The sequence below is a fragment of the Toxorhynchites rutilus genome, chromosome 3 (assembly GCF_029784135.1).
Source record: "Toxorhynchites rutilus septentrionalis strain SRP chromosome 3, ASM2978413v1, whole genome shotgun sequence".
Taxonomy (NCBI): Eukaryota; Metazoa; Arthropoda; class Insecta; order Diptera; family Culicidae; genus Toxorhynchites; species Toxorhynchites rutilus.
The window spans coordinates 108884628-108911148 of record NC_073746.1 but is presented as its reverse complement, the minus strand read 5'-3'; the positions used below and the strand labels follow the sequence as shown (position 1 = coordinate 108911148).

The 26521-nt window shown below is 39.9% G+C and overlaps 1 protein-coding gene across 1 annotated transcript; it reads right to left on the bottom strand.

The window, feature by feature from the left end:
* Nucleotides 1–1952: 1952 nt before the first annotated feature.
* On the bottom strand, nt 1953–26521 carry LOC129776945 (DNA topoisomerase 2). The gene is made up of 6 exons (XM_055782907.1): nt 26112–26521; nt 14699–17258; nt 3353–4764; nt 3168–3290; nt 2773–3102; nt 1953–2696 (listed from the first exon to the last, which is right to left on the bottom strand). Exons 1-6 carry the CDS (start codon nt 26124–26126, stop codon nt 2619–2621), a joined length of 4518 nt encoding a protein of 1505 aa, XP_055638882.1. The 5' UTR covers nt 26127–26521; the 3' UTR covers nt 1953–2618.

Sequence of the window (26521 nt, the reverse complement as noted above, 5' to 3'; positions counted from 1 at the left end):
GTTTTATGGAATGGTTCAAATTTAGAAAACTTAGTACTCGTGGTTTTGAAAAAAACCATTTTCGAACGCCCTCGTTGCCGCCTTGTTCTGGATTTGCCACCAAAGCAGTTTGTATAAAGAACAAACTTTTTTCTTCTGCTACCTGATGCCGTTTTGCGATTGCGTTTGCCACTCGCCACTCGCTGCAACTGCCTGTTGTCTTAATGTCCACCGAACCGAATGTGTTCTGTTCCGAATGCGGATTTTCTTATCGTCGCGAGCAGCTTTGCCAGCTAACTCGATCACTTCGGCGGCCGAAACTATATAACGCAGGCTAGATGGACTGGTGCACTGGTACTAACGCGCTCGGCCTAGCTACCCTTGCGGGGAACTCCAAATCAACACGGTTCGAGCGGGATTTTGCCTTTCCCTTCACTTTTCCTCCTTTACCATGTCCAGACATGGCTGCTTGGGTTGGTTTGTTGAAGTGTTGTGATGCGAACCGATGTGGTGTACGGTTTGAATGAGAATGATCGTTACGGCAGCGGAGCGGGGATTTTTAAGCTGACTGGCTGGCTCGAGAATTACGCATGTGTGAAACTGCGACCAACGTTTCGTTCATTTTTTTCTTTTTCCTTTCCAATCGTGCTTCATTCTATTTCGCTGCTGCTCTGGTTGCCCGTTTTGGTCGGTACGATTTGAGGAGCACAAAATGGACCAATCAAAAATGGGCACATAGTGTATTTTGACAATGCTTGATATTTCACAATTATTCAATTATTTATCTCAAGAAAAATGAAATGTTAGTCGTTATGATAGATGCGTAGATATAATTCCTATCAATTGATGCAAAAACCTTTGCGATCTATTGAGAAATGCTCGAGTTATAAGCGTTCCAAATCTTGCATTTTTTCCTACTTGTTCAGTGCCTAGATTTACATTTCACCCCCTATATCTTCCGGTTAGACGTAGTCCTACGTCAAAACATCTGGCATTCCAGAATTTTATTTGTTTCGCTCAGAGAGGTCAGATATTTGTTTTGCTTCAGTCAGTACCGTATCTATAGATCTGATTTAACTTGGCCTGTTGTTAGCATAAAATTTTGTTGTGTATCAGGACATTCTGCCGAATTTGCAAGTATTTGATTGAGATTTAGTGAAACGGTTGATTGTATCCTGTAAAGTTTAACATTATTATTTGTTTTGATCGTAGTTGCTGCTGCTCTCTGCGCTCTCAGTGCTAAATTGTTTCTCTCGCTCCGGCTAGGGGGCATACCACGGCTTCTGAAATGGATATGCAGTTCGGTGATGATGACTCGCGGCTAGATAGATGAAACACAAGATCCATGTGATAGATATATTTTAGAGAAAATAAATAGATTTCATGAAATGGAAACAATTCCGGTGTGCTTATTCGTCCGATTGAGGGATAACAGATTCACTACCGCTTTCACAAAAAATCAAACTACTTGCAATTCGTCACTCGCACTGTGAAAATTGATGATAAATTGAATTTATTGAAACATACAATACTATCACTATCGATTCTATACGACCCAAAACGACACTTATTATTCATCTTCCATTTTTCATTTGTTTTTACGCGCTGTCGACACCTCAAGACATGTTGACGATTGTCATCTAGAAATCCCAGTTCATGTGACAATCGTCACGTATATTTGAGAGCGGGAATAAGGTGAGAGTTCATTCAAGTGAGATTTCTCACGGCAAACGCCTGGTGGAATTGCGTGACATTAGTGACAATTGTCATCTGACCTCACACGCCACGCAGAATCAGGCCGAGTAACAAAACTGTATTTAGAGTGAAGTTGGTCTCAGAAAACATTGGTGAAAGTAGTCTACACGGAGCCAACGATGATCGACAGTTCACTAAAATTCCGTATTGCATGCGTTAAAAATTTTGTTTTCAACATTTCTATGGGATTGTGATATAACTCGAATACACTATGCTAGTTATGATAATATATCTACAGTTCTTATTACAAATAGTAATGAAGATACATGTTCGCTAAAAGATTAACGCAGCAAAGGTAAAACCTGTCAACGTACATAGCCCTAAACAAACATACCGATTGAGAGGATGATATTTCAGTTTTCCTATGCTTCCAGTTTTACGCACTCATTCCTGCTTTCGAAGTTCATGTTTTCTTCCGCGTAATAATTTCGTTTAAAACAAAATAGGTGTTTGTCCACCACTGCTATACGTGTTTCCATACAACGTCCAATGTTTGTACGAAATATCTTCCTTCAACCCCGTTCAAACTATAGCCCCGTCGCTTTCATTCAAAAAAAAGTAAAATTGTACAATTGAAGGTGTATAAATAATCTTACAGTTACGCGTGGGGAAAAACACTACACTCTAGTTATGTTCCTACTATATCTGGATGTTGAAGTGGAAAATTGTCAGAACGTAAAAAAAGTGTTTCCTACTCTAGCTTGAGTTTAGTTTCAATGTGTTAAATGGTTCCTTTCTCGCATGGATTATACGTACGATTACGACTAAAATATCTGTCTTAATGCTACACGGAGAATTCCGGTATAAAATAGCCCGAAATACACGAAACCTTCCACGAGAAGGTCCCGAAGTGGTGATACAACGCACCGCGCTAAAAGCAGTGTTTACTCGAAGTCCGAATCATCGTCGTAATCTGGTTCGCTTAACTCGGACTCACTTACCGCGGCTTTCTTCTTGGGCTTCTGTTGAATGATTTAAAAAAAAACAAACAATAGATGGTAAACTATCAGCGCAATTTGAGAAAAAAAATCAATCTACCTTCTTGGGCTTCTCATCTTCTTCACTGCTTCCGGCGCTGACTTTCTTGCGGTTACGCTTCGCGGCAGGAGCCTTAGCAGGAGCATCGTTCTTCGGACCTAGCTTCCGCTTCACAGCAGGTTTCTTTGCTTTCACTGGCGAGTCTTGTTCACTTTCGAGACTGATGACATCGTTGCCATTTCCGCCGGTTACCTCTTCTATGTCACTGCCGTCTGCGATAACCTCTTGTGACGATTCCGCGACTCGTGATTCCGGATTGTTGTCAAATAGCTCATCGTCCGATTTGTCAAAGTTGTCCTCCTCGTCGTCCTTGAACGAATAGTTTATTTTCTAGAGGGGAGAAACGCATCACCGTCAGTGAGCAAAAGTTTTGATTTATAATGGTTACGGTTTACCTTTGACGCGGCTCGCCTTTCGGTTTTTTCTCGAGTTGGGACACTGATGGGAACATCGAAATCGTCACCGCTGGCATTGGAATTGAAGTTATCCTCCTCATCTGAAGTGGTTACCTTCTTCTTCTGTAGAACGAAACGAAATGCTGGGTGAGTTCAAAAGCTAATCAAACGACCGCTTGACTTACCCGTCCGCGACCTCCACCACCTTTCCCAAGGTTCAACTTGGTTTGCTTCAGACCGTCCTTTTCTTTTTTCTCCTTCTTCACCTTCGGCTCCTTTGGTTCTTTCGGTTCTTTTTTGACCCTCGGTTTTTTACCATCGACCAGTGCATCGAACTCGTCATCGCCACCTTCGCCAGGTTCTTTCTTCTCTTTTTTGACCGCTGTAATCTTCTCGTACTTCTTGAGCAGATCTTCGGTTATCTTGAATTTGACCTCTTCACCCATGTCGCTTGGTTTCGTTTCGTCGATTGCCGCTTTCTTGGCGGTGGTCTTCAAGCCACGCCCTGCACCCTTCACACCACCTTTAAGCTTCTTCTCGGTATTTATCGCTTCTAGGCGTTCCTTCTCTTCAACCTCATCCAATTTGCTAGCAAGAGCATCGAGATCATCCGTCCAAAGCATCTCTTGGGTCTTCGCTTTGATGGCTGCCAACTCGGCTAGCTTGTTATCGCGTTGCTTGAGGAGTTCGTTCTTACGTTCCTCTGTCAACATCCACATGGACATACCGAGCAGATAATCGAACTTCTTTACGTCGGTCAATTTTTGGAAAGCCTTCTCCGGATCAACAGGTTTCTTCGACTTGCCAGGCTTAACGTCTTCACCCTCCGCCTCCTCCTCGTCAACCTCGTCCGGTTCTTCCTCCTCCAGAGAAACCTTGCGCTTCCACTCCTTAACGGGATCAGCCCGATATCCTCGTTTAATGAGTTCATCGATCATAACCTTTCGCTTCTTGTTTTCGACCACCAATGTTCGGTCACACTTCTCAACGATGAACCGCGCCTGATCGGTTAGCTTATCTGCCTCCGCTTGGTACATACCTTCGAGGTAGGCCTTACGCTTGCCGTAATACTCCAGCCGCAGTTTGTAGTACTCGTGGAAAATATCATTCGCGTGTTCGTAACGTTTCAGATAGTTCTTATCGTCGAACGCGTGCATGGTAGTGGTGGAAAGCGAGCTGGTCAGTTTGAACACCCGATGGAAACCACCTTCCTCCGCGTAGATTCGATCGAACTCGCCCGGCAGAAACGAAACCACAAACCGCACGGTGGTATCCGTGTTGTACTCCTTGTAATCGGAAATCACTGCCTTCTGTTTGTCCGACCCGTGCAGCAGGGGTTCCAGCGTGTTCTCCTTGTACGTCTGCGTCCAGGTAGCGACTGGCAGTTCAGAGATCTCGATTTTCTGATTGTCAAGAATCGACACGTTACCGACTGTTAGGTATTTCTGGTGGCCAACCGATTCGATTGAACCACGGAAATTTTTGTACCAAGGATGCAATATTTTGGGCTCCTCACCGTTGAGCATCCGGCGCAGATTGGCGATAATGTCCCGTGGATTGTGGTTCGGGATTTTGGTGGACCATCCGGTACCGATACCTAATAGAAGAAGCCATACATTCATTGATCAGTGAGTCAGACCCTGTACATAATATAAGGTGGCAGTTACCCAAAATTTAAATTTTCATTATAATATGATCAATTTATTAACGAATAACTTTTTTATAAGGCCTTTATTTGATTCTTTTTAAAAAAAATTGTAACTCGTAAATCAGCTGTCTGAAATATGGTGTTCGACAAAGTTGATGGAAAGTCAATGGATTTTCGAGGAAAAACAACGTTTTAAACACGCTCAGTGGCGTCTCGTCCGCCTGTTCAAACTGTTCATAGGACAGGTAGACAATCTCAACCAAAAACTTATTTTTTCATTACATAGCATGGATGAGAAATTATCGAAGGCAATTTCCTTACAATTTCCATATTATCCCGAGTATCCTTATTTTTTCTGTTTGGGTGAAACTTCTCCGCCGTGAAGAATGTAGGGCCTGATCACAAACGTCACTTCACAGTGAAAAAGAAAACAAAGGCATACAAATTGCATACGATTCATTTCATTTTCACCGTGAAGTGACGTTCGTGATTAGGCTCGTAATCTGATGACTACACATGACTACACCACACAACCCGCACGCAACACAACACAACATTATGAAATAAGAAGTAATGACTATCGGGTTGAAACCATTCATCTCAACCCGCTGTCATTTTTTTCTGCATCTTCAAGTGTGACAGGACAAACGCAGTCAGCTATGTACGAAGCGATCACCACTACTAATGCGCCGGCTTGCATAAAATGCCATTTGAGTTTCAAAGTTTTCTGCTGATCGAAGCCGATGGAATCGATAGAAAACACGCACATAATTGTTGATTGAACAGGTGGCTCACTTAGTCATGCGTCGCCTCTGACTACGCTGTTGAGAAACTTGTTTAAAAATTGAATTTGATATTTTTGCTATATTTTCCCATTTTTTGTCTCCAAGATTTTCTGTGAAAAATAGTAAACTGCGACTTGAATGTTACTATGTTAGTTGTTCTTACTAGAAATATTTTTTTTTTTGTTTTCACATCTAGTAGACATTTGAGGCACAGTTTACGGGTTTTTTCAGAAAGTTCATTGAAAAATCAATGCATTTGCTATAAATTAATCAAAAGTTGGTCGAGCGATAAAAAAAACTTTTTGAAGTGGGACTACGTCTAGCCTTTCAATATTTCAAAATTTTGAGTGAAAGCAGTGAAAGATTTGGATGGATGATGATGATGATGAATGATGAATGGATTCTGATTTCGAATACACAAATTAAGAGAAAATATCTTCACCTTCTTCATGTTTTTGTCCGACAAATATATAGTGGAAATAGTGAAACAAGTGAATAATGTAACGCATAAAAGAGGTCGATTTGAATCGTACATGCTTTCTAATTCAGCATTCCTCAATTCCATTTAATTCGAGTGTAAGTTTACATGGCACGGCTTCTGGGAATGTTGTTGCTATGCCCATTCTCGAAGAACTTATTGATTTGAACGGATTTCCCGAACTATCACCTTCATAGCCGAGAGCAGTACCAAATCGTGCTCCGCTGCCACTACCTTGTTAGCGACGGACACGAAAATCACCTCCATCTGGCATTCCTTCCGAGTTTAGATCAAATCATTAACCTTCTTATTTTCCAAACCAGTGGTCACCTGAAGCAGAAAACGTGAACTTCAGTCTGTCTTATTATCCCGTTTTCATACTAAATCAAATTGGGGTTGCCAAAGGTGGAGTAGCCATAGCCATTTGTGAAGGGCTTATGTTCAGGATGTTATTCGATTTTGGTCTAACTCTAACTACTATTTAAGCTGTCGGTATTGAACTCATGACTCCAAATGGTCCTTTTACTGCCCGATCCAATGCAAGAATGCTGATGGAAGCTCAACAAGATTTGAGAAAGCCATTCAGGAGCTGACCTGACGTAGTGGTAAATTTGTAATAGCTGGTGATATCAATGCTCGTCACTCAACTTGGAGAAACATCAGGAACAACAAGAATGAAACAGTGACACTACGTGGTTCTCCATTCGGATACTCGCTTGACTTTTTCCTCTCCAACATTTCTGTCGGATGATCCAAGCCCTGTGTGATAACAGATCTTCCCTCTGACCACCTTCTGGTGGTCTTGGAATTAGATCAAGGCACAAACCAACACCAACAGTACCGTAAACGCAACTATCAGAATTTACCTAACTACTCTAGGCCCTTCTGGCGATTGACCAGTTTTGAAAAGTAAGCCGAAACCAGTCCCTATACTAGCGCTGAATAATAACGTGTGTCTAAAATCCACTGAAAAAACGAACTCAATTTCAATTCAGTTTGAGGCTGCACATGATTTAGGACATACTATTGATAGTCCGATGGAAGCGCCGATCGAGCAGTTCATCTCACAACTTGCCGAGGGAGTGAAAATTACCGCAAATGGAATCGAATAAATTATTAAAAGCACCCGCAACAAGAAGGCTCCTGATTTCGATGGCCATTTTAACATCGTGAGCTTGAGTTTGAGCTTGGGTAGATTGTACAATTCGTAGTTGCTCTCCGTGATTGACCTGAACCAGCCAAATTGCACAAAGAACACACAGAATGACGCTTGGGACTAGCAAATCATTCTCGTTGTGCAATTTTCGGTGATTCGAGCTTTAAATGGTCAATAACGACGCCGGCCACGTCCTTACAGTCACCAGAGGAAGGAAAGGAATGTTAGTATGATATTCGCCGCCCGAAGGCCAGAAGGGTCGCCTAGCGTTTATCATGGAAGGGATAGTTGTTAGCGGGAATGGTTAAGAAAAATCAGGATTCACTGCTTTGGGTAATATGATTTAGTCAACACGAACTATCGACCACACAACGAAACAAAATTGTTTATCGAAATTCAATTGCGATGTCAGAGAACTAGCTGTGTGAAACCTGAGAAGGTAACCTAGAGACCGAGAGACCTCTAAATCCAATAAGACCGAAAATATATATGTATATATTGTTATTCATCGCACGTATTTCTTATTGAACTGTGATAGCGGGAAACCTGAAAAGGTAACAGAGAGAACTTCTCTCGAATCACTCGAACTGGAGCATATTCTTCATCCGTCGCGTCGACGGGCGCTTAATGAATTGCGATGTATGGATTAAACTATAACATTTTAGAATTTCCAATTTTAGATTTTTGAATATATTTAAATTTTTCGATTTTTTATATTTTTGAAATTTTTGGAATTCAAAGGTTTTGTCACCATCGCTCCCCCACCAAAGACAACATCTCGATCCTCCATCTCCACCTACCCCCCACACAGAGCCCAGCCGTAGACTGTGCGAAGCGCCGACCAAAGCAAACCCCCAGAACCACCAGACCGTCAGACGGACCCTGCGAATGCGAGCACAGTCCTCCGAACACACTTCCCTCAACTTCTCTCGTTCTCAAATAAGCAACAGAGAGAACTGTTTTTTTTTTAAATATACCGTGCGTTTATTCTTCTTTATTCTTCGATATTCTTCGACAGAAGTAGAAAGACAACCGGGAGAAATCTGTCAAAACAATCTAAACCGACTTTAAATTTGGTAATTTATTGTACATTTTCACTTCCATATGCACCCATACGCGAAGGCGATTAATCTCCATGAGCGCACTATAAAGTCACCAGGGAGAAATCCGTATAAACTTTGTAATTCAAATAAAAAAAATGTTCCAAGTGCGTGGTCCCTCCAGAACCGCTAAGACCCATGCTCCCCTCAGAGCGGCGAAAATAAAGTATCAAATTATCGGCTCCCAAAAACACATGAAGATCAAACGAAGTGAGATACAAAAAAACCATAACACAACATTTCGAAAGAACGAGAGAATTCGAGGAGAATGCACCCAATGAACCACACCAGTGCTGAAAATATTCACGTTCACGACATTCAAATTCGGCGAATTTCTGCCTTCCTTGTATTGATAACCTACTGCTCAAGCGAGAGTCGATAAATATGGAACAACACTATCAATGAACCCCAGTGAAATGAAAATCAACATCAGCTTGCCATGAAGTTCATTTTTCATTTGCATCTTCTTTTTCGTCATGGTATTCATAAGGTTGAAAATGAAGATCATTGCGTGTTAGTGAAAATCAAAGCATAAAATTCAGCGTCACCAATTGAGAGTGAAATCGATTAATGGTGAAGGATGGCAATTCATCACACAAAATTCTTGTTTTTGGCGACTTCAGCAATGGAATGTATAGAATAACTCTGGCTACGTTTTATGAATCTACCCACGATTGCCCGGAAATGACATACACCACCATTTATATGTGCAATGGGTAACACGTTTTCAATAAATATTCACTGCAAGTGATGAAGATCAACTTAACCTTCGTGATAATCACCTGAAATTATTGACAGTAACGAAAGTGCCTGAATGCAGGCTTTTCGAAATTCGTTCATGCTGCTTTCGATCAATATACCAGACAAAGTTCACGCGTCTCGACTCTTGTGTTATACTCATTATGCCAGATATGGAGTTGAGTTTTAACAGAAGAGAATTCATCCGATACTGGGAAAAATCTAATTCCTGCATTCGTGATTAAATTTTGATAATTTATGGCACTAAACCACACTCACAAGGCCCATCCACTGATCGCACGACTCCAAAAGCTTGCCCCGATTGGCACCTCAAACAGTCCACAATTAAGTCCAGCGCAAGATAAACAGAGATAGAAGAGAAGAAAAATTGTCCCCAGTCCCCATGCGCGACGATGCCATAAACACCCGAAGTCTGTCCGAGATTCAACCCGCTCAACTGCATTGACCACACAACACCCTGCACACACTCCCAACACCAATATACACAAGCCGCACTGATACAAACTTAAATTTCTCAGCACTTCAACCTCTCTCGCTCTCCCATCTAAACAAAAATAAAGATAAAGAGAGAGTGTAGAGATTTGGATGTTAAAATTACTCTCCATTACGCCATTCGAAAAATTCTGAATACGGAAGAGAAAAATACAGAAAATTTGCAACACTTATCTTGCATTTTTCAGCATTACGTCTCCTATCAGCTGGTACCTCATTTTCTTTCCGCTGATATTTCAATCACTGGTTCTACTGTTAATCCACTTTTCACACCAGTAACACAACAGACGAAGCTGGAGCACGTCGAAACATGTCGGAGGATAATGGCTCTTCACCAGATACATACACTTTACACATTTATAAAATTAACGTCGGGAACCCTCGTTAATAGCCATTAGTCACTACTACTTGCTATTATCTTCATCACAACTCTGTCTAAAAATACACAGAGCAACTAAAACTACGTCTGTTTTTGTTGGCTGCTCACGAGAGACTCCTTTGATGGCCATTTGAACATTGTGCTGAAGAAACTCGGTCTAAAAGCAAATACTCTCCTAGTTAATACTTTTAATCGTTGCCTAGAACTTGAATATTCTGCTTGGAAGCTGTCCAAGGTAGTGCCAATCCTCAACAGGGATACCATATCTACAAAATAATCTGTGTTCATACAGATTTTTCAGACTTTTTGGAACTGAGAATCTGTAATTATAGATTACTGATTTTTTGGGTTTTATACAGAATTTACAGATTTTTCAAAATAACATTCCAATATAAACATGATAACAATCATATTTTTTTCTCATTTCTCCAATTTTATTTAGTTTTTATTCATTAGAGTCATTTTAGCATTCATATGTGTGATGTCCTGCTCTCTCATGTTCGATCTAATAACACAGTTTACCTTTTTCTTACTAAGGCATAGTGAATGTGAATTTTAAAAGTTCGCTCATACTCATACTGAAGTCATCTAAGAGAATCATGGATAAGTTTTGACGTAGGATTACATTTCCGGAAACATGAAGAGACTGTAAATTAAGGGGGTAGTACACTATGAACATTAGGGTACCAATGAAAATGGTCATCTCGAATTTTAAAAAAGTTACCCCATAAAAATTGTTCACCACCACGAAAAAACACCCTATATAAAATATATGCTCAATAGGACTTCAGGAAGAGTGGCGCAAAACGGTTAAAATTTGAGTTTTTTGAAAATCGAAAAATTACCCAAGGGTTAAGTAAAGGAAATCGGGGTTTTCGAAAAAAAAAATTTGATGCCAAATATCTTAAAATTACAGCTATCTCAATTTTTTTTTGCGCTTGGTCGTTTTTTGCCTGAAAAATCGATTTTTGACAAAATGACTTTAAATCTCGACATGTAATGCAATTATTAGACATTTGGCATCAATTTTTTTTCAAAAACCCCGATTTCCGGTGATTTTTTTGTTTTCAAAAAACTCAAATTTTAATGTTTGTGACACGAGTAAATGAAGTCTGAATGAGCTGATTCGATTTTCAAAAAACTCAAACTATGACCGCTTTGTGCCACTCTCCCTTAAGTTCGATTGAGCTGAAATTCGGCATAGAGTGTGTTGACGCTTATCAGCAAATTTGCTGATATCCAGGATATTCTCGAGAGCAAACACAAAATTAATTCTGTGTCAGCTTCAAGCTGTAAATATTTATTTTACTTCAAAATTCATTTAAATTTTAATTTGTTAGCTTACATTTGTCTATCCAGTATGTATATATGTTTCCAAGTTTGTCTTTATAACAAATGGTTTTTTAGGAGAGGTTTTAATTCGTTTTCTGTTATCTATTTCACGTTCCACGTTTTCTCAAAAAGCTTTCTTCTGTCTAACTATATTTCTTTGTCTTTCTGTTTTTCAATTTATCAATCTGTCATTCTGTCAGTGGCTCTAGTTATGCGCACGGAGTGAAAGGTTTGGCCCAGGTTACACTTCCACATCCGTGGTGCCATTTTCGCGGTGATCGTCGCTAACAGAGTGTTTTTTCGAGGTGGTGAACATTTTGTATAAAGTAACTTTTTGAAATGTTAGGGTGGATTTTTTCCCATACATTCGTTGGCACCCTAATGACCATCACAAAATATGAGATTTTCCCCATTTTTTCAACGAGAAAATAAATTACTATGATTCTTCTGATATCTCAGTTTTATTAGGTATATATTACCTTACAAACAAAAAAATTAGTGTCAATTGGACTGTCCCTTGAATAGCCGCAACCGGTTTGTTGAACCCTTGCAGCCAAAACCTTGTGAACTGGTGGGAGTACTACAAGTTTCTCTAGTGGACCGATTTCAACCGATGATTTTTTTACGTAACCTTGGATATATTTCCTGTAATCGTACGTAGGATTTTCGTACGTAATCGTACTGTAATCGTACGTAGGATTTTTTCAAAATATTGATTTTTGACGAAATGGCGATATTTTTTGTAAAAGAATTGCGTTCTTGCCTCAAAAATCGAGACAAAAACATTCACCACAATTTCATTTTTCAAAATATCAGGAAAATTCTACGTACGATGACAGAAAATTTAGTGGAGAATCTGGGAAAGACTATTTCATCAAAATCGGATGGACCTTCTCGGAGGTAGAACTCCCACCAGTTTGCAAAACTTAGTTTCGTGAAAAACGCGTATAAATTTTGGATCCGCACTTCTTACGCAAATACTTAGATCCGCTAATTGGCTTGTAACTTTAGAACGGAGCATCGGACATACCTGGGATAAAAACTAGATAAAAACAGTAAAGTAGACATCCCAGAGAACATTTTAAGTCAGAAATATTTTTTTGAATTTATTCAAGTTTCAATAGTGTACTACCCCTTAACCCTTCAACGGGCCGTGAGAACTAGGCATGTAATAAACGCAAACTCCAATACAACGACATGTTTAGATGCTAAAATACACAAAATATGTTTTTTTCAATACGCAAAACAATCAAAACCATTGAAAAAATTGGTGCCAATATAGATACCACCTGCCCGGCTAGCGTAAAATATTGGTGGCAATACAGTTGCCACCTGCCCGTCTAGCGGATGGTAAAAATGTTGTTTTTCTATTTAAAATTTTGATGATAGTTTCAACAAAAACAGCTAATAAAATTCATGATCAGACTCAACAGGTCCTAAACAGTTCATATGTATTGAAAACTTCAACAAAATGACTGTTTTTCAATAACTTTACGGGAAATTTGCTCTTGCTGCACAAAATTACCACATAAGAAGAGATAATTTATTGTTAAAGTTAAAGTTAAAGAATGGGTCCTCTATGAATGAGTCCATAGGATTTGGAGTGTTCAACGTATTTTTTAGCACCTCACACAGTCTTCAGTATCCTTGCTCAGTATATATTGCTGAATTGGCAGCAATACACTGGGCGCTGGACAGCGTCGCCTCACGACCTGTTGAACACTATTACATTGTAACGGATAGTCTTAGCTCTGTCGAAGCTATCCGTTCAGTGAGGCCGGAAAAGCACTCGCCGTACTTCCTTGAGAGAATAAGAGAAATTTTGAGTGCTTTAACCAGACGCTGTTATGTCATTACCTTTGTCTGGGTCCCTTCACATTGCTCAATTCCGGGTAATGAGAGGGCTGACTCATTAGCAAAGGTAGGTACAATTGAAGGCGAAATTTATCAGCGTCAAATCGCCTTCAATGAATTTTATTCTTTAGTTCGTAAAAATACCATCGTTAACTGGCAACGCAAATGGAACGAAGATGAATTGGGCCGGTGGCTCCACTCAATTATCCCTAAGGTTAGCCTTAAACCATGGTTCAAAAGTCTGGACTTGAGTCGGGACTTTATTCGCACCTTCTCCCGACTCATGTCCAATCACTGTTCGTTAAACGCGCTACTCTTTCGTTTTGATCTTGCCGACAGCAATATCTGTGCCTGTGGCCAAGGTTACCACGACATCGAACACGTTGTTTGGTCGATCGAATTTAGAAAACTCTCTTCGGGCTAGAGGAAGGCAGCCCAATGTGCCAGTGAGAGATGTGTTGGCTGGTTTAGACCTTGATTACATGTCCCAAATATATGTCTTCCTAAAAGTTATCGATCTTCGTGTCTGATTGTCCTTTTATCCTTATATTCTCCTTTTCCTTTTCCTTCGCGAGAAATCAAATCCCTTCTTATTAACAATAGAATAAGGAGAAATGTAAATACATATTATATATAAGATAGGCTTAAGAATTGAGTGTAATGAATGTGAGTGTGAATGTGAGAGTGAACATTGTCAACATATTCTTTTATCCTTTCCTTTTCCTGAAGAAAATATGTCACCCTTCTAAACTCGAGTAGACCGCGAGTAATCGGTTTTCTACACCATTAACATTAGAATTAAGGAAAAATGTTTATATATACTTGTAACAACACAGTCAGGAGTTTGGCTCCTTTAAACTTATGTAACTGAGCCTGTAAAAATAAACGATTTAATAATAATAATAAAGTTAAAGAAGAGAAAGAAATAAAATCGTTGGTGGCAATACAGATGCCGGTACCCGTTAAAGGGTTAAGGGCGAGTGGTGCAAAGCGGTCAAAGTTTGAGTTTTTTGGAAATCGAAAAATCACCCAGGAGGAGAGTAAACGAAATCGGAGTTTTCGAAAAAAAATTTTATGCCAAATGTCTTAAAATGACATGCAACCTAGAGATCTAGTGTCATCTCGAATTTTTGTTTGGCAAAAATCGGCACTCTGGGACTTTTTTTTCGGAATACTTGGTACTTTTTTAGGAAAATTAAAACGATTTCCTACATTTCATTCTTTCACTGAAATTTCGTAGATATTATGGTTTTTGAGTCATTTTTTTTTGTAAAAATTGAAAAAAGTGGTAGAAAAAATTGACATACATGATACTTCCCTAAAATAGCTTTTCAGAATTTCAGCAGTCCGACGTGGCACCGATATACAATTTTGCGCGAGTTTTATAACAGTGTATTATAATATTTTTTTTAGTAAGTTCAACTTTGCAACAACTTTGTCAAATAGCATATTCAAATCCAACATCTAGATTTCAAGTTATTAAATTGGGTCATGCAATAATGAAAATTGTAATTCTGGATCCACATGAAAATGTTTGCCGGGACTTACCTTCACTTCCGTTTACCAACACCATCGGAATGATGGGCAGATACCACACCGGCTCAATCCTCTGGTTATCCTCAAACTGATACTCCAGCAGTGGATCATCCATCGGGTGGAAGATTAGCCGTGTCAGTGGCGACAACATGGTGAAGATATAACGTGGACTAGCACTATCCTTACCACCAGAAAGGCGGGTACCGAACTGGCCTCCGGGGTACAGCAGATTGATGTTATTGCTGCCGACATAGTTCTGGGCCAGATTGATGATAGTGGAACAAAGCGACTGTTCACCGTGATGGTAGGCGGACTGCTCGGCAACGGAGCCAGCCAGCTGGGCAACTTTTACCTCACGTTTGTCGTTTCTCTTGAAACAGGTGAACATAACCTTCCGTTGGCCGGGTTTAAGACCATCCAACATGCACGGGATGGAACGAACGTTATCGGAATTGGAGAACAGTACCAATTCAAGATTGATGAATTCCTTGTAGCTAATAGCTTTGGTAGTTTTAGTGTACAAGTAACGCTCTGGTAGGCCAACTTGTTTCCGGTGACGATTCTCCTCCATGTGAGCAGTAAGCCATTCCTTTCGCTGATCGACACACTTCTTCGCGAAAGCCATGGTAATCGCATCATCATCAGTACTGTTATCGTACTTGAACAGGATACGATGACGTTCCATGTTTTGGAAGTATTCTTTGGCCTCCTTTGAGGTCGAAGTACCCAAACCCTTATAGTATTTGATATTGTAGGTATGGGAGTTCGGTGTATCATTTTTCCACTCTTCAAACTCAGGCAAAGAAAAGAAGGAGAGCTCGTCTTGGTTCTTCTTCGTCGCCTTCACAATTGGTGTAATGAATTCTTCCAAGAACGGTAAACGAAGCAATTCCGGCCAATTTGTGTGAATAAAATTGATCAGTAGACCTTTGATATGAGAACCATCCTGATCCTGATCAGTCATGATCATAACCTTTCCATAACGGAGCGTTTTCAGATCCTCTATCGTTAGATACTTCTTTTTGTACTGCAAACCGATAATCTTGTTCAGATTATTGATTTCAGCGTTCTCCAGAATCTGCTTATGTGTAGCCTCGCGCACGTTAAGAAGCTTACCACGCAGTGGGAACACTCCGTAAGTGTCGCGACCCACAACTCCCAATCCGGAAACAGCCAAAGTTTTAGCTGAATCTCCCTCCGTCAGAATCAACGTACAGTTCAGTGAGTTCTTGGTTCCAGCATCATTGGCATCTTCCAGTTTGGGAACACCCTTGATTTTGGACTTCTTCGATCCGGAGGTTTTGCTCAGTTCGGTTTGGGCCTTAAACTTAGCCCACTGGAGAACCGATTCGACGATTCCACTCTTGGACACGGTCGTAATGAATTTCTCTGACAAAGTACATTTCGATCCGAAACTCTTCGATTGCAGTGTCATGTTTTCCTTGGTTTGCGAGTCAAACGTTGGGTTCACAATCAAACAGTTGATGAAAACCCACATGTGATTTTTCACCTGGAACGGTTTGATATTAACGCCACCTTTGTTTTTCTTCTTCAACACCTCGATCAGCTGCTTCACGATCATGTCAACAATATAGTCAACGTGGCGACCTCCTTTGGTGGTGGCAATAGAGTTCACAAACGAAACCTGCTGGAAGCCGCGGTCCGAAAGGGTAACAGCGACCTCCCACCGTTCGTTCGCATTCTCGTAGCAAATCTTCACGGGACCTCCTACCTCATCCTGCTGATCTTTGATGTACAAATCGATGTAGTCCTTAAAGTTTTTGATCGGCAATTTTTTTCCATTTAGATAGACACTAACACCTCGTGTTGAAGCGGCCACATCGAATGCACGTCGTGACATCAGTCCCACAATGTCATCATCCAGCTTTTCCATCTTAAACTTCTTCAGATCCGGCGAGAAAGAAACCTTGGTGTAGTCTTCACCAGTGTAGCCTTCTTTGATCTTAGGCTCCGAAGCTTTGCCCATATTTTCACCCCAAGTTTGCTTGAAGCATTTCTTATACTGCTTTGAAGCCGTCTCCACAGTGAACTTGGTACTGAAAATATTACACAATTTTGCACCGTAACCATTCCTACCGCCGGTGACTTTCGCCTCTTCGTCGTTATAATTCGACGACGTTAGCAGATGTCCGAAGATCATCGTCGGAACGAACATTTTTTCCTCCTTGTGCATGACCACGGGGATACCTTGGCCGTTGTTCCAAATTGACACCGTATTCGTTTCCTGATTGATCTCAATCTTGATGGCATTCATCTTCGGATCACGTTGCTTGTTATCGGCTGCGTTGACCAGGATTTCGTCGAAGATCTTGTACAGACCCGGCACAAAGGTGATCTCCTTTTGGATCATCTTGTTCGCCTCGGTGTCATAAACCCACATGGTTTCCTTCAGCTGCTCAACCGATCCGATGTACGTGTCGGGACGCAGCAGAATGTGCTCCAGCTGGGACTTCTTCTGGTAGATCTTCTCGATAGACTTGCCGCCGATCTTCGGACTGGCTGCGGCGCCCGCGCCTGCGCCGGCGCCATTTTGTTGAGCAGCGAAGGCTGCCTGTGGATGCAAGAAGATAAATAATATATCAGTCATAAGCATCATGAATAGTTTAGGGTTATGAAAAGGCAAATGTAATAATTTTGAAGTCAAAATCGACCTTGCTCTGGTCGACCAGTCACTGAAAGGTTGATGGAAATTTGCGCAACTGATCGGGCAAGACCGGCATACAAGCTGTCAGGGAATAGTCAATGCAACAAGAATCATTTATGCGACAGTTTGGGATCATTTGAAAAAAGTCGGCTACGCACTCTCAAGCACTCGATGTTTGAGTGTCACATGAAAGATCGCGAAGGGACTGAATTTTCATCAACGAAGCACTGCTAAAACGCAACAAAATCGACGGGGTTTGAAAAATTGATAAATACAGGAACATCGTTCAAAAACCTGGTAACTGGATAGATCACACGAAGTGATCAAGGAAAAACTGCCAGAACTGATCAACACAAAAAGTGTTATCATCCATCATGACAACGCGAAACCACATGACTAAATACATTTTCGATGACATCTAGTCCAAATATAGCTTAGAAACGAAAGAATTTTTTTTGCAATAGTTAAAGTAATGGGCACAAAAAATTCACCCCCCCCCCCCCTAAAATTAAAGTGCTCCAATATTAAAATTTTTTTCAAACTTTTCTTTATTGCAGTCAATATTGCATATACTGTATAGAAGTAGTTCATAAGTAGACCACTTTGCCATATCAGTGTCGTTGATTAAAAAAAAACAAATAATTACTTTTGTTCCTAAATGGGCACTAGGATATGACAAAAAAGATACACTTAATTGTTTATTTAAACAAAAATAATAAAAACAAATAATTTATAGTCAATATGACTCCGTTAGGTCTCGGTAACCAACTGGAGTACCAAAAGAAGTCCCAAGACTTCTACAACGCAGCAAAACAGTTTTGCTTGTTCGTAACTTCAGTTTTGTCCACCAACGCCCATAAATTCTCAATAGGGTTCAAGACAGGGCTTTGGGTGGCCACACCATTAGTTTGATCCGGGCCGATAGAAACAATGCTGTTGTTTTCTTCGCAGTATGCTTCGGGTTATTGTCTTGCATGGGATTCTTCCAGGTTCTCGCACAAAATGACCTTCGCTATGTTTCCCACCTCAGTCCAGGAGAAACAGCCCCACACCATGATGCTTGCACCACCGTGCTTCATAGTCGGTTGTAGATGCCGATCCTGGAGGCCCTCAATGCTCTTACGCCGCACTCAGAGTCGCCTTTTCTTGTTAAACTGCTCGAACTTGGACTCGTCCGACCAAACAACGCGTTTCCATAACTCCAGCGGCTTGTTGACATGGTCCCTTAAAAACTGAAGTCCACGTTCCACCAAGAGTCATCGAATGGTGCGATTGGAAAGGTCCAGATCCAATCGTCCGAATAGTCGTTCGTGGCTTTTCCTTTACTTCCCGGATGATTGACGTGTCCGTTCTTGCATCAATCCTACGTTTCGGTCTTCTTCCCGGTCGATCGGCCACGCTGCCGAGCATCTGATGTTTCCGAATGGCCAACTGTACCGCATCACGGCTTATCCCATGCTTTCCAGCAATGTTTTGTTGAGACTCTCAACGATGGAAGCCACGCACAATCTAATTTCGGACCTGTCTTGAAATTTTTCGGTTTTCAAAAAACTTAAATTTTGACATCTGCGACATTGGTAAATAAAGTCCGAATGAACTAATTTCTTTCATAGCGTATATTATCGCGCAAATCAACATTTCACATCATGTTCCGTATGAAAAATCGAAATAACACTCTAAACCATATGTTGTTTTGCCTCATCCCAGGGTGTCGATTTTTGAGAATTTTTTTTTCGAGATGACAATAAATCTTGACGTTTCATGCAATTTGAAGACATTTGGCATCAAAAAACAGACAATAGTTGACGCAATAGTAGAAACAATGCAATTTGCTTTTAGGGGGAGTGGAATATAACTATTTGAAATAAGTGATGGTGACTTAAGAAAACAGCTCCGATGGGATTCGAGGTCCGGTTGTTCGCATTATCAAACACCAGATATCTCGCCCTGCTATCTGAAATATAATGCTGAAGCAATTAAAACTCGTACATATGCTGAGGAATAGATCCAAACGGCAATACGTCATTTCTGATTGCCGATTTCTCTTAGGACACGGTTATCCTAAGAAAAAGGAAGTCATCCCAATCAAACAAATCAAATACTTAGTTTTGTTAATTCGAAATAATAACCCAGAAAGCTAGGAGCGATCTCAATAGTGTTGTATAATTGGATACTATTTGTAAACCAACTTGGAAGCTTTGCAAAGCCAAATGGCGCTTAGAGATATACTACCAGATTGATCAATACGACAAACTTACTCTTGTGACTTGATTGTGCTGACCTTTCTCATATAAAATTCCTAATTATTTCAGGATATGATAGAAGATCATATTTGTTAATAAAAATCCTTCTAGGCATATGTTCGAATTGCAACAATAACAGAGTTATTGAACTTTTTCTCTGTTCCGGGCTCTGTTTGTCTTAAACTGGCTCTAATTCAAAAATTACGTAGGACAATTCTGTTGCTTCCATTTGAATGATAAGACAATTTTATACAAGATACAGTTTGTTCCAAATTAGCGGATTTAAGTAACATTTTAGAAGTTAAAAACTTCAAAGTTTGTGGTTTTTAATGAATTTTATCCAAAAATACATAATAAACATGAATATTCTTTTATCGCTGTGCTGTGCTGTGCAAATCAATGCACAAAGCAACATGTTGGAACGTGTATCGTCAATCGTCAGGCTCACAAAGTGAATGACTTCAAGGGAAACGCTCAACATTTGCTTTCTATCTCATTCCCATATTCACAGGCTAATATATCCTGGAAGACACAGCGCACAGCATAACTACTCCTATCTCTTTCACGCTCTTGCTGTACATAACTACAGCGCTTCGAATCGATCACTAGGTTAAGCATTTCATTCATTCCTGTATAAATTTTCTTCGAATAAAGACGTTATTAAAACGAGCTCTTGTAGTGATTATTTATTTTAAAAAAGAACCTGCGAATTGGCCACGATACTACCTCATCGCTCTATAATTTGTTCTTTGACACCCAACTTATATCTTTTTTAATTTCGCTGCAATATCATTCTAAACAATTCCTGGTGAATCTTCAACTAAAATCTACCAAAATCACTATTTTTACTCCACTGTACTCGTAATAGTCAATTAACTTTCACTTTAACGATGACCCATTTCATTTTCTCTTGAAATAAGTAATATTGGAAATATTAAAACTATATATATTTTTCGAACTGTATATAATCGAGTCCGACCTGTACTAGAATACCACTAAACCACGGCGGCCGCTACAAACACATTTAATACCACTTGTGATCAACCTCTCTCTTTCAAAGCGTTTTGCGGGGAAACGCTCTCTCTTGTACTGTTTCCATATACCGCTCCTCTAACCGACTTAATGACCGAAGGACCGTGCCTTGTACCTTGTCTTGAAATAAACATCAACAAATTCATAATATGATGTAATATGTCCTAAATTACGATTTAACATGATCTTCTGTTGAATGATATCCTACAGCATGTAACCCGAATTTTCGCAGCAAGGGACGTTTCGAAAATAAGCTATAAACTTTTGTAGTGCCCCTGTCCATTGAAGTGCAAAAAATACAGTTGTGCTCATACGTGATTTGGCGGAAAAAAGCTGGAACGACGCACAGGGGAGCGACTCCATACAAAGGCCGGTCAAGCAAAAAAAAATTGTCGTTAAATGCCGAAAAAACACGGTATTTACATAATTTTGGGATGCTGAACACGAATCTGGCATACATTTTTTGTTTGGTACCGTCCATAAAGCACATTATCCATTTTTTTTTTATTTTAGGCATCGCAGAATTTTTTACATACTTTTCTGTATAACTTATAATCTTTGAGCACACGCTAACTCACTGGGCACTGAAAAAGATCACGTAGTTTATGGACGACCTCTCAAAGTCTGACTTTGAGCAACGAATTAAGAAAATCAACCTTAAAAACGTTTCTTTTTGGCTGCATGAAGCGTGGATGGATATCTCCAAAACAGTGATTCAACGATTTTGGAAAAAATATAGGCTGGATAGTTGGAACTGCTGAACGAAGACGACGTCCTTTTGCGTATATTGTTCAATTCCCAGATGGACATCGACACGGTTGTAACACCCCGAGGAAGAATCTTGCGTTGATAAATACTCAGATGCGAGAATTATCGCTCTGGTACTGAATAAGGACGATAAGGGTTGCGACGGCATAGAGGAAGAAGGAGATGACGAACATTTCTTGGATAAACAAGGAGACGAAGATTCGATTTTGGTAGACATCGTACTTCTCATAGCTTGCTGCAGTGCAGCATACATGGATTAACAAATGCGGGGTGGCACCTATAATGTTCACCAATTGACTACTTTTTGGATTCCAAGTTGTTAGAGATTTGATAATAAAATAGTCAGTATTCGGAACGCAACAGTAACAGGTCCGCTTCTGACACTAGATATGACCACTAAAGGGCTTTAAATCCCGAGTGAATAAAGGTGTCACATAATGAGCATATTACAGTTCTAAGTACTACTTTGATCATGCCCATCATATCACCGGAACATGTTCCGGCCATATTCCGGAACCAGTTGACCGATTCCAGCCAACAAAAATGATACATGTTCCCTATGGAACTTTTGCCGTCTCAACGTTTGCGTCTTTTATTAATACTTAGTTAAGATTTCTTAAGCCAAATAACACGCCTTGAATGTATTCCGAGAGGCAAGCTCTAGAATACGTGTGATCACAGTGCAAGTCGACGGAAATTTTTTTGACGAAAAATGCCCCGGCCAGAACGGGAATCGAACCCGAGCACCCGGCATCACAATGCGAGACGATAACCACGGGTGCACGGGCTATTATATGTACAGTGGGGTAAAAATCGCGATTTTTTAAAATTTTGCTGGAATTTTCACCAGGAATTGTTCATATCGATATTGCAGCGAAATTAAGAAAGATGGGCGTTGGGCTTGAGAGCTTTAATTTTATTGATAAAAACACTCAAGTACAATATGGATTTTTGGCATAAAATTAATTATTACACATTAAAAATTACTAACTTTGGAATTTTTACTTCCAAAAAGTTATTTAAGTCCACTAATTTGGATTTTCCACTACTATATCCTGTACTGAATTTTTTCATCTTTCAAATGGAAGCAACAGAATTGACTTACGCGGAGTACTTTTTAGTGTAGAGCCAGTATGAGGCAACATAATCCGAAACAAAACAAAAGTTCTATAACTCTGCCATTGTTGAAATTCGAACATATGCGTAGAAGAACTTTTTTCATCAAATATGATCAACTATCACCTTCTGAGGGATTCTGGAAAGAAATTTTTTTTTTATGTGAGAAAGGTATTTCCTGACTTTGAGGGGATGAATCGAAAAAATAAATTTTTCTTTCATTTTCGATAAACGAAAAATATATGCATAAAAAACGAAGAAAAAAATAATTTTTCTTGACTCGATTATATACAGTGAAAAGAAATCGGAGACCATAGATACAGGTCGGACTCGATTATATATAGTCGACCAATTTTTTTCAACAATTATTTTCAAATCCTATACATAATCGAATCTCAAGAAAACATTTTTTTTCATTAATGTATGAATGTCAAACATTAATAGAAAAATAGCTTTTTTGTGATTCGATTATGTATTGGATTCGAAAATTAACGTTGAAAGTGAAATTGCAATTATATATAATCGAGTCCGACCTGTACCCCTTTATTCCGCGCGGCGAGTGAGGTCAGATGGCTGAAGTCACTGCATTCGCATAGGCGAATGGTGTGACTATAGTTTGTCACTAAGTGAGATTTGAAGTCGTGTCCTCATATGTTATCAATTCGAGTATCAAAAATATGTTGAAAAGTAATGTAGCTTCCACAATGAAGCGAGAAACTTTGCTATCTCACGTCACTTGCCGCGTAGGATAAGGGGAATAATCGAGTCCGCGCTGTATAGCAAGAAAGGAAAAATATTACGAAACAGCTAACGCCAATTTCATGTTTTGTCTGATGGCCAGCGATTTCCCACTGCGGAACAACCTAGAGGCATGCAACAAGCAAAAATTCCAAAACAAAGTGCTGTACAAAAATCACGAGCGAAAGCCCGGAAGCTTGAATATCGAATTTTGCAGAAATCCAAAGGTTGCTTTCCGACGGATGTTGAGACGTACATTAGAGAGGACTCGAGAACACTTCCTGGACCACAATCATTGGCGAAGATGTAAGTGACCATGACAAGTCAATTCAGGTGAAAAAACTTGAACAGAAAGTGCTCGTGTGGCAGACAATCTACTCATGTGGATTGAAGTCGACAAATTCATACACAAAAAAAAAACAATTGAAGGCGATATGTACCGATTTGAGTACTTGCAGAAAAGGTTGCTTCCACCATACAAGAATCATAGTACCCCACCACTATTCTGGCCGGATTTGGCATTGGCCTACTATGCCAAAACCACTCTAAAGTGGTTTAAGCACCTGGTTGCTATGTATAATGCTGATAACGTTAGGAAAATCTCAAGCAGAACCCTCAGTAGGGAACTCAATTCAGCGGAATACAAGCAGTAAATGTCAATGGAGAACACGATATGTTGGCTCCTGTCAGTTTAATAGGGGTTCAATTTGGTCGTGGGGACACTTGGGTTTAAGGATAATGATGTTGATTTTGTTGAGAAAGACATCAATCCGCCAAAATGCCCCTAGCTTCGTCCGTTCGAGAGAAACTGGACTATTGTCAAGCGAATATTTAGAAAAGATGGTAAGATTAATAATGCCATGGCAAGAAAAACTGGAATGCTGCGTCAAAGAAAGCCGATCAATCTACTGTACAAAACCTAACGGAAGGCGTTAGGTCGAAGATCAGAGCATATTTCCAATAATCATTTTTTTTTACTAGTTTTTCTTCACAGAAAAACATTTGCCGAAAGGTTTCCTTGTTAGACTTTAAATCCATCAATAAAAATGGATTTTGAGATTAAAAATTTATTTTAGATTGTTCGCATTTTATACGATTTTAAATATACACGCTGTATGCAGTTGTCTACATCATATACGATTGTGATTCGATCCTACTTTATATACGACTTGGAATAGGCCAAGTTATACGATTTACTGTTTGCTGGACAGCTATAGGCTTTTTTTTGGTTACGTTACGTTACATACAGAATACAGAACGAAACAAAAAATACGCATATTTGACATGCATCGGAACATTCCAGCTGTGCTAAATAAAGTCTGAAGTTCACGTAAAAAATAATTGATTTGTTTTCCTCGAGATAATAAAATCTTTTGTTCAATTAAAAAAATATTCATATCCAATAATGATGCAGAATTATCTGTAAACAAGGTCTAATAGTAAAATATTGAGGAAACACTCAATTGGAAACGAAAGTTCGAATTATGAGTTTGATTAACCCAAAACCTTTCGTTTGGAAGCACTAAAAAAATCAACATTGGGCCTGATAACAAACATCCCTTCACGGTGAAAACGAAATAAAGTGCATATCAAGGCGCCTAGAAGTATATCCTAAGGTGAGGCCGTTTAGTCACTAAGTTGGTTAGGAAAGCGGTATATGAAAACTGTACGGAAGAAAGCAGGAGGGGAATTGTTTGCTTGAAGCGTGAAAGAGACAGACTGGTCACGAGCGAGCTTTTGCACAAGCGTTTACAAACAAACAAAACACAGTAGACTTCCAAGATTGTTGAAGAGTGGTTTTAGCAAGTTGGCCCAACTTAGGATATATTTCTAGGCGCCTTGGTGCATATAACCTTGCATACAAATCATTTCGTTTTCACCGTGAAGTGACGTTCGTGATCAGACCCATTATCTTGGAGGCGATCAGGTGTAGCGGTAACATCCGTACCTCTCACGTTGACGGTCACGAGTACAATTCTCACTCCCGACATTCTTCCGAAATGGGAGGTAAAAGTGACGAACCACCTAAAAGTGTTGAAAGTCACTATAATTCACAAAAAAAAACATCTTTCAATTTCGACCGAGCAAAATATGGTTAACAAAACCATAAGCTGGTAACACTGTACTGTTCGAATTTACAAACAAAGCAATTTAAAAATTCAAAACAGTTCAGTCAGCGAATAAATTCAAAAAGATATTCCTGCTGATATACATTTTTTTCACTGAAATGCAAAATTTTTATACATTGAAGATCGCTCAATCAATTTCGTTTTTAATGAAATACTTGGAATGGAAAACATAACATTTTGCCACGAGATTTTTCATGCAAACAGATTTGCATCAACAAATCCAGCATAGTCCAGGGCTTAACGAACTTTGCTCTGCCGGCTGAACGCATCGAAGCAGACAGATGGCACAACAAAAATGGCGGTACAAAGAATCATTCCGTTGCACACACATAAACATCAAACGCTCGATCTCGCTCGGGCATAAACTGTCTTGCTATCCGCATCCTTACAAGGTATGGGGCATTATTTATTAATAATATCTATTTTATCTAGCTCTACCTAATTGAAATAAATCTCTGAAAATGGGAAACATTATCATTCATATCATTTTTCCACTCATATCAATCCCATCCCACGCCACCAATTATTCCCAGAACGATAACCAGGTAGGCTTCTCAAGGGCAAACGCAGCTGGAAATGAACGGCGGCAGGTAGGCAAGTTGCAATTTTTCTCCCGCCACCGGCAACCACCGGCTCGTTGCGCTTCACCCGCTTCGCAATACCACACGGGTAAGATGGATCGAAAAAAAAAGCGGATATATTTTACCACACGAAATAGTCAATGCTGGACTCACCCTAATATCCGTCATGCTGAATCTTAGCAGACACTGCCGGTATCCAATTGAATCACGGAAGGAAAAAACTTCCTCAAGCTTGAATTTGCAAGCAACAAATTATGTTTCACTTCAACCACAGCTCCGAATCTTCTCACTAGGTCCTGAAAAGCTACGTTTTGACAAATTTTCCTCCGCGACTATAGCGAACAGTTCTTCTTCCTCCAGTAAACAATGTACAGCACTGGACCTAGCACAAATAAGCAAGCAAAATTCACTTTTTCCACCGACGAGCAAAGCGCGTCGAACGAGCGAACACTAGTCACGAATCAAACAGAGACGTTTCAAAAGACCGCCATTAAAAGCGATTGCAATTTGTTTGGCCTGTGCTTGCCGTTGCCCGTCTCGACGCAAAATGAGAGCAGCAGTAG

What these genes read in the sequence shown, in the direction of transcription:
- LOC129776945 (XM_055782907.1), bottom strand. An exon ending in AAAGGCGAGCCGCGTCAAAG is followed by an intron (nt 3,103 to 3,167) that starts GTAAACCGTAAC and finishes TCTCCCCTCTAG; the next exon opens with AAAATAAACTATTCGTTCAA. An exon ending in AAGATGAGAAGCCCAAGAAG is followed by an intron (nt 2,697 to 2,772) that starts GTAGATTGATTT and finishes ATCATTCAACAG; the next exon opens with AAGCCCAAGAAGAAAGCCGC.